This window comes from Oncorhynchus masou, chromosome 18, assembly GCF_036934945.1.
Source record: "Oncorhynchus masou masou isolate Uvic2021 chromosome 18, UVic_Omas_1.1, whole genome shotgun sequence".
NCBI lineage: Eukaryota > Metazoa > Chordata > Actinopteri > Salmoniformes > Salmonidae > Oncorhynchus > Oncorhynchus masou.
In genome coordinates, this window is record NC_088229.1 from 66781657 (window position 1) to 66794331 (window position 12675).

Consider the following 12675-nt stretch of genomic DNA (forward strand, 5'->3'; position numbering starts at 1 on the left):
GTCACAATACACTCGAAAGGCACACTGGGAAATATTTTAATACGGTTTTACAATAAGCAGTATATTAATTAAACACTGTTACTGTGTCTATATGGATCCACAAACTCAACACTTTCAGTCTTGATTTAACACTCTGTGTGGATTTATTCAAATCAAAATGTATTTGTCACATGCTTCGTAGCAACAGGTTTAGACCAACAGTGAAATGCTTACTTACGGGTTATTTTCCAACAGTGCACTTAAAGATACAATAAAACATAGAAATAGTGACAAGAGGAATACACCAGTAGATAACGAAAATAAATAACAAGTAAAAAATAACATGGCTATGTGCATACAGGGAGTACCAGTACCGGGTCGATATGCAGGGGTAATTGAGGTAGCTACATACTGGACATATAGGTAGAGGTAAAGTGACTTGGCGACAGGGTAGATAATAGACAGTAGCTGCAGCATATGTGGGAAAAAGCTAGTGGGTCAGACATTTGATTAGCTATTTAGCGGTCTTGTTTAGAAGTGTTATGGCTCGAGGGTAGAAGCTGTTTAGGTTCCTGCAGGTTCCAGACTTGGAACAGTCTGTGTCTTAGGTGGCTGGTGTCTTTGACTATTTTTTGGGGGCCTTCCTCTGACACCGCCTGGTATAGAGGTCCTGGATGACAGGGAGCTTGGCCCCAGTGATGTACTGGGCCGTACCCTTGTGGTCGGATTCCAAGCAGTTGCAGTACAGCGAACCAACACTTGAGAATTTGCTGTGCTATTTTCCTCTATGTGTGGTGTGTGTGTGAGAGAGAGTTTGAGTAGAAGTTTCTCTTATATTACATGCCTCTGTCTGTCCGTCTGTCCGTCTGTCCGTCTGTCCCTCTCTCTCTCTCTCTCTCTCTCTCTCTCTCTCTCTCTCTCTCTCTCTCTCTCTCTCTCTCTCTCTCTCTCTCTCTCTCTCTCTCTCTCTCTCTCTCTCTCGATAACTCCAGGCACTATGGCTGCAGAGGGCAGTCTAATCCAGGGTGACAACATTGTATCGATAGACGGTCTCAGTACAGAGGAAATGACGCACCTGGAGGCACAGAACAAGATTAAAATGTCTTCCAATAAACTGAACCTCACCTTCAGAAGTAAACACACACACACGCATGCACGCACACACACACACACACACACACACATGTACTCTTGCTCTTAAAATACTTAGAAGATAACATGCTCAACTACATAATGCAAAAAATGTGTTGTTGTGGTTCTGAATCCAGGTCGAAACGTCCCGTCCCTGTACCCATGGCAATGCCCAGAATGGACTCCTCCATGCCAGTTATCCCTCACCAAAAGGTAAACACACACAAAAGTTTGTGAGTTTCTGTCTGTGCGTGTGTGCATGTGTTTGAACAGAAGATGGGAATCAAGGCTGTGTGTTGGCACCCTCTAGTGTTCCTAGTGCGGTTGTAGCAGCTTCCACAGTAAAGAGCAGAGGATCGTCCGAGTCCATATTCATGTAATTCCCCTCGACCACGCCCACAAATTGGGGAACACAAACATTCTTTCCAATTGACCCAAAAGAGCCAACTTTGTCTTATTTTACAGAAATGCCGAAAGGCTGCTGCATTGTTGTTCATTGTAAATGTAGCCAGGTTAAAAAAAGCTCAACCTGCGGTTCGTAATGCTCCCAAGTAAGACAATAGAGGCTCGGAGAAGAGCCCTGTCTGTCTGTGGCTTCAGGCAGTTCGTGGGAGAGGTAGAAATGTGGGGACCCGGTTGTCGAAGTAGGCCACACAGCTATGTCTGTGGAGAACATTTCATCACAGGTAAGATATTTAACTTGTTTAGTGTAGTTCTTTTGTAACTCTCTCATGAAAAGAGCCTTGAGGGACGCCTTGCAATATTACATTTTGCTACGTAGTGATAATGCAATAGAGCAGGCAATGTTGAATAGTAATCTTTAGACATGTTGAACTTTTGTTGCCTGCCTGCCTGAAATATGTCTCTCTAATATGTTCAGTTTCCACCTCATTTTGTGGGCAATGAGCACATAGCCTGTCTTCTCTTGAGAGCCAGGTCTGCCTACGGCGGCCTTTCTCAATAGCAAGGCTATGCTCACTGACTCTGTACATAGTCAAAGCTTTCCTTAAGTTTGGGTCAGTCACAGTGATCAGGTATTCTGCCACTGTGTACTCTCTGTTTAAGGCCAAATAGCATTCTAGTTTGCTCTGTTTTTTTGTTCATTCTTTCCAGTGTCAAGTAATTATCTTTTTGTTTTCTCATGATTTGGTTGTGTCTAATTGTGCTGTTGTCCTGGGGCTCTGTGGGGTGTGTTTGTGTTTGTGAACAGAGCCCCAGGACCAGCTTGCCTAGGGGACTCTTCTCCAGGTTCATCACTCTGTAGGTGATGGCTTTGTTATGGAAGGTTTGGGAATCGCTTCCTTTTAGGTGGTTGTAGAATTTAACGTCTCTTTTCTGGATTTGGATAATTAGTGGGTATCGGGCCTAATTCTGCTCTGTATGCATTATTTGGTGTTCTACGTTGTACACTGAGGATATTTTTGCAGAATTCTGCATGCAGAGTCTCAATTTGGTGTTTGTCCCATTTTGTGAAATCTTGGTTGGTGAGCGGACCCCAGGCCTCACAACCATAAAGGGCAATGGGCTCTATGACTGATTCAAGTATTTTTAGCCAGATCCTAATTGGTATGTTGAAATTTATGTTCCTTTTGATGGCATAGAATGCCCTTCTTGCCTTGTCTCTCAGATCGTTCACAGCTTTGTGGAAATTACCTGTGGCGCTGATGTTTAGGCCAAGGTATGTATCGTTTTTTGTGTGCTCTAGGGCAACAGTGTCTAGATGGAATTTGTATTTGTGGTCCTGGCGACTGGACCTTTTTTGGAACACCATTATTTTGGTCTTACTGAGATTTACTGTCAGGGCCCAGGTCTGACAGAATCTGTGCAAAAGATCTAGGTGCTGCTGTAGGCCCTCCTTGGTTGGTGACAGAAGCACCAGATCATCAGCAAACAGTAGACATTTGACTTTAGATTCTTGTAGAGTGAGGCCGGGTGCTGCAGACTTTTCTAGTGCCCGGCCAATTCGTTGATATATATGTTGAAGAGGGTGGGGCTTAAGCTGCATCCCTGTCTCACCCCACGACCCTGTGTGAAGAAATGTGTGTGTTTTTTGCCAATTTTAACTGCACACTTGTTGTTTGTGTACATGGATTTTATAATGTCGTATGTTTTACCCCAACACCACTTTCCATCAATTTGTATAGCAGACCCTCATGCCAAATTGAGTCTGTCTGTCTGTCTGTCTGTCTGTCTGTCTGTCTGTCTGTCTGTCTGTCTGTCTGTCTGTCTGTCTGTCTGTCTGTCTGTCTGTCTGTCTGTCGTTTCCCTCATTGTTAATCTATCCATAACTCTTTATTTCTCTTAGCCTCTCACTACCATCCCCAAATCACTTGGCCCTCCATTTGCGCATTCACACCAAATGCACAAGTGTCCCAAAGCTAAGGGAGTGAACATTAACAAGGGTTAATTAACAATAGCCACTTTGGGCAAGGCTGCAGGCTTCAGAGCGAAGTGCTTTCCCGACACGCGCCACGATATGTTTGGAGTTTGACACAGTTTGACACAAAATAATGGAGAGTTATATGCCACCATTTGTTTGTCAGATTTTGAGACTTGACACATGTAACAGATGAAATACCTCCCAGATGAAGTGTTACACACCTCAGTATCTTGTAAAACGATTTGTTCATTTGAATTTCATGCTGTTTTATTCCTATTTAAAAGTGAAACATGAATTGCATCATTCAAGTCACTAGCATGTCCCAAAGTGGATGGGTTTATTGATCCCTTCAACACTCTCTGGAAGTCACCCTCTGAATTTCACAACATGTGACAACAGAGGTCCCTCCCGAGGGAGTTGGTAGGGGCGAGGGGGCATTTTGGGATTCGCAATTATCTCTCTTGGAGGGTGATGATGTTAGAAAAAAAGAAGAAGAAGCAGAAGAAGAAGGTGCTAGAGGTGAAGAGGCCTGGGATTCCCTCCTAAAGCCTATTGAGCCACCCTCCCAACCCTGTACATCCTCTCCCCTTGCCACTGCAGTGTCTCCCCCGAGCCAGAAGGGGCAATATAACTCCCCCATTGGCCTGTACTCTGCACACACTCAGAGAGATGGCCCTGCTGTAAGGGAAGGTGTCAGGAGAGGAGTCTGGGGCTGCCAGATTGGGTAGAGAGGGTACAAGCAGTGGAGTGTCATTCCTGGGGTAGGTAGCCTGGGGGCGTATAGGAAATGGAACCCTGTTCCCTGTATCGTGCACTAGCTCCCAACCCCCACCTCCCACAACAAAACCTCCAAACTAACTGTGAAAAAACACTTCCTCCTCTCCCAACCACTGGGAACACCTGGAAATAAGGCCTTGTTGTACTCCCCCCCCATGTTCTACTTGCATGTCACTCTGTTCCTGTCCCCATCCCCTCCCCTGGTTATCTCCAGTCTGAGACAACTTGGGGGAGGGGTAACGAGCACACACCCCTCAGAACATTCTGTGATTATCCCGGAACACATTACTCTGGCACATTCATTGTCTCCACCCGGAGTGGTAACGTGCACGCTCGGACACCCCCACCTGGACTGTCTCCAGGTTCACACAGCACCACAGGGTCACACTGTTCGTGTGTATATGACGACTACAGTCATTCCACTGACAACGGGTGATTTAGCTCTTTGAGGGAACGTCCTCTCACCTCCTCGGTTCTTCGCTAAACGAAGCCGGGCTGGGGAGTGAAGGTAAGAGGTTGTACTGGTCGGCATACGTTAAATGTGTCCAGTACAGGTGACCCTCTTTTTGTAAGCTGACACACACAAACACCAGAACAGCTGCTCCTCGCCCTGCTGGAATGTTCCACTCTGGTTGAAGTGGATCCCAACCCCCCTCTCATGCAGTATCACACACACACACACACACACACACAGATAGATCCATATCTATATTCAGCACATAACCCCTAAACTGCTCCAACTATTTGGGTAGTGTGTGTGCCCCGGGGGCTTGAGCTAAGAGTAAAAACACCAGTTTCTGTTCTCTCGAAGAAAATGGACAATGAAGTATTCTTCATTCTGTCTGAGTGTGTGTACGCGCGCTTGTGCATGTCTGTGTGTCTGTGTCATGTGATTGTGGAGCTCCTGTTTCTGTCTGTCAGTCTGCTGGGTTGCTGGGTTGCAGGGAAATATATCAGAGATCACACACAACTATATATATATATATATATATATATATATATATATATATATATAACACAAATGCTATTATAACACACACAACGAGTCCTAGAACTATCACCTTAATATCACTCTGATAATACCTTACTCTCTGTCTCTGTCTCTCTCTCGAACTATCACCTTAATATCTTTCTCTGTCTAATTTCTCTCTGTCTCTCTGTCTCTGTCTCTCTCTGTCTCTCTCTGTCTCTCTGTCTCTCTGTCTCTCTGTCTCTGTCTCTCTGTCTCTCTGTCTCTCTGTCTCTCTCTCTCTCTCTCTTACAGATCATTGCAAACACGGCTGGAAAGTCAGTACCACCTGAAAGTTGATAACTTGCGTGAACAATGTTGAAGAGTGTGTGTGCGTATGCGCTTAGGTGTGTGTGCTGGCGTTTTATTTCGTGAAATAGCACCTCATGCAAACACTGATCCATTCTCTGTTGATGATGAAGTGTCTGTTCTCAGCATCTCTGTCAGAACCAGTGTGTCAGTGGGCTGCGTCTGTTAATGCAGTACAGGGTCACACAGGTACTAACCCCGACTGGTGATGGGGAAAAGAAGCTTCCGGATGTTATCCAAAATAGGTTCATTACCCGAGGCTTTGATCAAAGCGTTGTACACTAGTGGCACCTGCTGGTCAAAAGCCAAATTATTATAGATGACGTCGAACACGCTGTAACTCGAGTCTTATACCTTTTTGTCTTCTACCAAACTAATCAGCTGGTTGTTCGACGAAACGAAGCTTCGGACGTCATTGATCACGTGCTTCTGATAAAGTTATACATGCATTGGCACACTGCTTCGATGTACACTGCTTCGATGTACACTGCTTCGATGCACACTGCTTCGATGCACACTGCTTCGATGCACACTGCTTCGATGCACACTGCTTCGATGCACACTGCTTCGATGCACACTGCTTCGATGTACACTGCTTCGATGTACACTGCTTCGATGCACACTGCTTCGATGCACACTGCTTCGATGCACACTGCTTCGATGCACACTGCTTCGATGTACACTGCTTCGATGTACACTGCTTCGATGTACACTGCTTCGATGCACACTGCTTCGATGCACACTGCTTCGATGCACACTGCTTCGATGTACACTGCTTCGATGTACACTGCTTCGATGTACACTGCTTCGATGTACACTGCTTCGATGTACACTGCTTAGCGATTTCGACGCGTACGCATCAAACGTAACATCACTAAACCTCATAAACATGAAGGGTTTCTATAAGATTATAGACTTCATTATTTATTCATTATCAATTATGAATAAGAAGTAAACTGCTTATATACTAATGATGAACTGTAATGGCGTTCTTCGTTTGTTGAAAGAGAATCGGACCGAAATGCAGCGTGTTGGTTACTCATGTCTTTAATGAAGGAAAAACGGAACGATACATGAAATAACTAATAAATACAAAAAAACAACAAACGGAACATAAAACCTATATACAGCCTATCTGGTGAAACTACACAGAGACAGGAACAATCACCCACGAAATACACAGTGAAACCCAGGCTACCTAAATACGGTTCCCTATCAGAGACAACAAGAATCACCTGACTCTGATTGAGAACCGCCTCAGGCAGCCAAACCTATACTAAACACACCCCTAATCAACCACAATCCCAATGCCTACAAAAAACCCAATACGACAACACAATAACATAAACCCATGTCACACCCTGGCCTGACCAACTAATTAACTAAAACACAAAATACTAAGACCAAGGCGTGACATGAACAGTGTAAATACGACTTATAAACCTGTTACAACCCCTTTATAAAGGGAAATTGTTACCCAGGATAACGTACTACTGATAATACTGTAGATACTGAGATGACGTTTAGTGTTGATGAAGTCCAATTGTAATAACACTTATCAACGCTGTGCTGAAATGTTCTAAATATACACATATATATATATATATATATATATACTGCATTGTGTCATATTCACCAGGGTATACTGTACATGTGTATGTGTTAGTGTATTCATAGGTACGCACAAATGCATTTATGGCCAGTGCATGTACGCTGGACTATGTGTGTTTATGTGTGGGTACTCATTCTGTATGTTTGTTGACGTGTGCATGTACGTGCATTAGTAGTATGCTGTATGGACGTTAATAAGGCATCACTACTACCTAGGAATGTACAGTGTGCATGTTTGCAGTGTGTGTGTAGTGGTGGTGTTGTCTAGCTGGCTTTGATTGGTTTAGTTTCCATTGCTTGTCTGTAGAATGTGTCAGAGATATTGTGCTTCTAGATCAGTGTGTTGGCGTGTGTATTTCCCTGACGTCAAGGCTCAGTGTCTTAGTCCTCAGTTGACATTAGAGTCAATGCATTACTAACACAGGTACTATGTAATGAGTGTACTGGAGAGACAGACAGGTACTATATAATGAAGGTACTGGAGAGACAGACAGGTACTATGTAATGAGTGTACTGGAGAGACAGACGGGTACTATATAATGAGTGTACTGGAGAGACAGACAGGTACTATATAATCAGTGCTAGTGTACCAGAGAGACAGACAGGTACTATATAATCAGTGTACTGGAGAGACAGACAGGTACTATATAATCAGTGCTAGTGTACCAGTGAGACAGACAGGTACTATATAATCAGTGTACCGGAGAGACAGACAGGTACTATATAATCAGTGGAAGTGTACTAGAGAGACAGACAGGTACTATATAATCAGTGGAAGTGTACTAGAGAGACAGACAGGTACTATATAATCAGTGGAAGTGTACTAGAGAGACAGACAGGTACTATATAATCAGTGGAAGTGTACTAGAGAGACAGACAGGTACTATATAATCAGTGGAAGTGTACTAGAGAGACAGACAGGTACTATATAATCAGTGGAAGTGTACTAGAGAGACAGACAGGTACTATATAATCAGTGGAAGTGTACTAGAGAGACAGACAGGTACTATATAATCAGTGGAAGTGTACTAGAGAGACAGACAGGTACTATATAATCAGTGGAAGTGTACTAGAGAGACAGACAGGTACTATATAATCAGTGATTATCATAATGTGGGTAAACCCTGAAGTGCTGTTCAGGATGTAAACCCTCAGACAAAATACATTTAAGTTATGTCTCTGCCTCTCTGTCTCTGCCTCCCTGTCTCTGTCTCTCTACCTCCCTGTCTCTGACTCCCTGTCTCTGCCTCTCTGTCTCTGCCTCCCTGTCTCTGTCTCTCTACCTCCCTGTCTCTGACTCCCTGTCTCTGCCTCTCTGTCTCTACCTCCCTGTCTCTGACTCCCTGTCTCTCTGTCTCTACCTCCCTGTCTCTGCCTCTCTGTCTCTGCCTCCCTGTCTCTGTCGCTGTCTCTCTGTCTCTACCTCCCTGTCTCTACCTCCCTGTCTCTGACTCCCTGTCTCTGCCTCTCTGTCTCTACCTTCCTGTCTCTGACTCTCTGTCTCTGCCTCTCTGTCTCTGCTTCCCTGTCTCTGACTCTGTCTCTGAATCTCTGTCTCTACCTCCCTGTCTCTGCCTCTCTGTCTCTACCTCCCTGTCTCTGCCTCTCTGTCTCTACCTCCTGTCTCTGACTCCCTGTCTCTGCCTCTCTGTCTCTGCCTCTCTGTCTCTGCCTCTCTGTCTCTGCCTCTCTGTCTCTGCCTCTCTGTCTCTACCTCCCTGTCTCGGACTCTCTGTCTCTACCTCTCTCTCTCTCCTACTCCTGCTGCACCTCTCACCATCCTCCTCTCTTTTTATCTCTTTCTTTTTCCTCTCCTCTCTTTACATCTCTCTGGCCATCTGATTCCCCTACAATCTGTGAACCCAAATACGGATCCGTATTGCCGCCTGCCCTCATTATCCCACAAAACCCTACAAACCCTCCCAAAATTACCCTTTATCCCGAACCCTTGACCCTGTGCCCCGACCCTATCCCCCTTCAGTCAGGAGTATTTGCCCAACTTTAAGCCCATAGCTCTGAAGGACTCGAGTCTGTCCACCAATAAACCCATTGAGGTGCGCGGCCCGGGAGGCAAGGCCACTATCATCCACGCTCAGTACAACACCCCCATATCCATGTTCTCTCAGGACGCCATCATGGACGCTATTGCCGGACAGTCACAGTCCAAGGGCCACGACGGGTAGTAACACATACACACATTGCACGCACAGACACATGCAAACACGCACGCACATGGATACAGACACACACACAGACACACCTTCCTTCCTTCCTTCCTTCCTTCCTTCCTTTCATCACTTCATCCACAACTAACCAATCAATCAATCATCCACCCTGTGTCATGCCATGGACAGGGCTGAATAATGTTGCACGCCCAATTTTTCAGTTTTTGATTTGTTAAAAAAGTTTGAAATATCCAATAAATGTCGTTCCACTTCATGATTGTGTCCCACTTGTTGTTGATTCTTCACAAAAAAATACAGTTTTATATCTTTATATTTGAAGCCTGAAATGTGGCAAAAGGTCGCAAAGTTCAAGGGGGCCGAATACTTTCGCAAGGCACTGTACATACATCCACACAAGCCAACAGCAGATAATATTCAATCACATATATGGTAACGGGCTATAGTGCATAACACAGAATCCTCATACTATTTCTCTGTCCATGTGGCTAGCTATTTCTCTGTCCATGTGGCTAGCTATTTCTCTGTCCATGTGCCTAGCTATTTCTCTGTCCATGTGGCTCTCTGTCCATGTGGCTAATTATTTCTCTGTCCATGTGCCTAGCTATTTCTCTGTCCATGTGCCTAGCTATTTCTCTGTCCATGTGCCTAGCTATTTCTCTGTCCATGTGGCTAGCTATTTCTCTGTCCATGTGGCTAGCTATTTCTCTGTCCATGTGGCTAGCTATTTCTCTTCCATGTGCCTAGCTATTTCTCTGTCCATGTGCCTAGCTATTTCTCTGTCCATGTGGCTAGCTATTTCTCTCGCCGTGTCTGTCTCATTTCCATGTGTCTGTAGTTTGCATCCAGTTTCTTGCATCTAGAGGTGAAATATGGTGTTTCAAGGGTTAACTGGGGTGTTTCAGCATGCTTTCAGGGGTTAACTAAGGTTTTTTCAGGGGTTAACAAAGGTGTTTTAGCATGTCTTCAGGGGTTATTTAAGGTGTTTTGGTGTTCTTTCAGGGGTTAACTAAGGTGTTTCATCGGGTTAACTAAGGTGTTTCAGCATGTTTTCAGTGGTTAACTAAAGTGTTTCAGGGGCTAACTAAAGTGTTTCAGGGGATAACTATGGTCTGATGACATAAAAGGGAATGTTCTGAGTATCACTGGTCTCCCCCTCCTGTTCTAATCCCCCTAACACTAGATGAGGCTCCTAACCCAGCCAACTATCCTCCCGGAGAGACCTACTCTAACATGCCTGATCCAATCAGTTGCCCATCAAGAACTTGATAGAATCAGGTGTATTAGAGCAGGGGTGGAGCAAAATGGTAAATACCCAGTAACTGTCTATACATACATACTAGTGCCAAATAAGGGTTCTTTGGCTTGTAACCAGAGCAGAAGCCATTTTGATGCTATATATAACCTTTTTTTTAATGTTCTATAAAGAACCATGCTAATAAGATGTTAAATGGAACTTGTATGCCGCTATAAAGAACCTTTTTCCTAAAGTCCCATTGAAAAGGTTCTACAGTGCATTCATAATGTATTCAGACCCCTTGACTTTTCCACATTCTGTTACGTTACAGCCTTATTAAAAAAATGTATTAAATCATGTTTTTTCCTCATCAATCTACACACAATACCCCATTAAGACAAAACGAGAACGGGTCTTTAGACATTTTTGCAAATGTATTCAAAATAAAACACAGATATAGCTTATTTATGTACATAAGTAATCAGACTCTTTGCTATGAGACTCGAAATTGAGCTCAGGTGCATCCTGTTTCCATTGATCATCCTTGAGCTGTTTCTACAACTTGATTGGAGTCCACCTGTGGCTTACTGGGGCGTTGAATGAACGCTGATACAACTCAAATCTGGACCCCCTAGAGCAGGGTTCCCCAACTGGAGGCCCCCTTTGGCCCGAGCAAAAATAAAATCATTTTTCCTTTTTGTCTTTTCTTTTCATTGTTGGACATAAAAGAAATCAGCTCCATGTGATTTTAATGATCTGTTCCCAAGTATTCCCACACATAATATATACTGTACATGTGATTGTAAGCAAGGTTTGAAATGATGTTTTAGTCATATATTTGATCTATTTGGGATAGTAATGACTACACAACCACTTAAGTAACTGTACTCAGACACATTAAGTGCAAGAGGTTTCCTCAACAGTTTTATTGGAATCCAGACAGATTTAGAGCAGTTTACATCTTCATTCACCCTGCAACCTGCATTCATGATGACTGGCAGAGCTTGGATTACGCACACACATGTTCACGCACGCACGCATGGACACACACACACACACACACACACACACACACACACACACACACACACACACACACACACACACACACACACACACACACACACACACACACACACACACACACACACACACACACACACACACAGTCTTGTGGGGACACACAATTAATTCCCCATTCAAAATACTATTTTCCCTAACCTGTACCTATACCCTAACCTTGACCCGGAAACCTAATCTTAACCCTAACACTAAACCTAAACCTAATCCTAAAGCATTGACTCTCTGTCTTTCTCCCAGGGAGAGTTGGAGGTGAAAGGACCTCGCTTTCACAAGCTGAAGAACTGGCCCAACGGTCTCTCAGCTCAGATCCTCAATATCCCTGAGACTCCCTTCTAATTGATCTGTCAGATCTATCCTTTACCATTGGAATGTTTGGAATGCTTAGAATGTTTGGAATGTTTGGAATGTTTGGAATGTTTGGAATGTTTGGAATGTTTAGAATGTTTGGAATGTTTCCTTTTTTTCTCTTTTTGGTTGTTCTGTTTCTTCTAACTGATAGGGAACTGTACAAAAACATACATAGAAATTGTAAAAGTGATCATGGTAACACACGCTTGCGACCACGCACACATGCACACACTTATTTACGCATGCTAAATTAACACAAATGCACAGACAAATACATAAGAATGTACAAACACCCACAAATTTGAAATGTACTATTATCAACGTGAATAAATATTTTCTTTAAACCAAATTAGCTGTGTGAGTGTTGGCCATGTGTCTCTGGTAGGTTTTTCTCAATTTACAGATATGGCCTCAGACACCCGGTGAGCAACCATTTTTTTTAAATATATATGTATTTATTTAACCTTTATTTTAACAGGGGAGACATATTGAGACCTAGATCTCATTTCCAAATGCGCCCTGTGTCATACAATGAACAAAAAATGTCAACAAAAATATGTACAGTACCAGTCAAAAGTGTGGACACACCTACTCATTCAAGGGTTTTTCTTTATTTTTACTATTTTCT

General features: G+C 43.7%; 1 protein-coding gene across 1 annotated transcript; it reads left to right on the top strand.

Moving 5' to 3' along the window:
- Positions 1-946: 946 nt before the first annotated feature.
- On the top strand, positions 947-12035 carry LOC135559413 (LIM domain-binding protein 3-like; the record flags this gene model as incomplete). Its single annotated transcript, XM_064993567.1, has 5 exons — positions 947-1107; positions 1242-1323; positions 5532-5554; positions 9178-9375; positions 11912-12035. Coding segments are annotated over 5 exons (588 nt in total), but the record flags the coding sequence as incomplete, so codon positions are not given.
- Between the last annotated feature and the right edge of the window lie 640 nt (positions 12036-12675).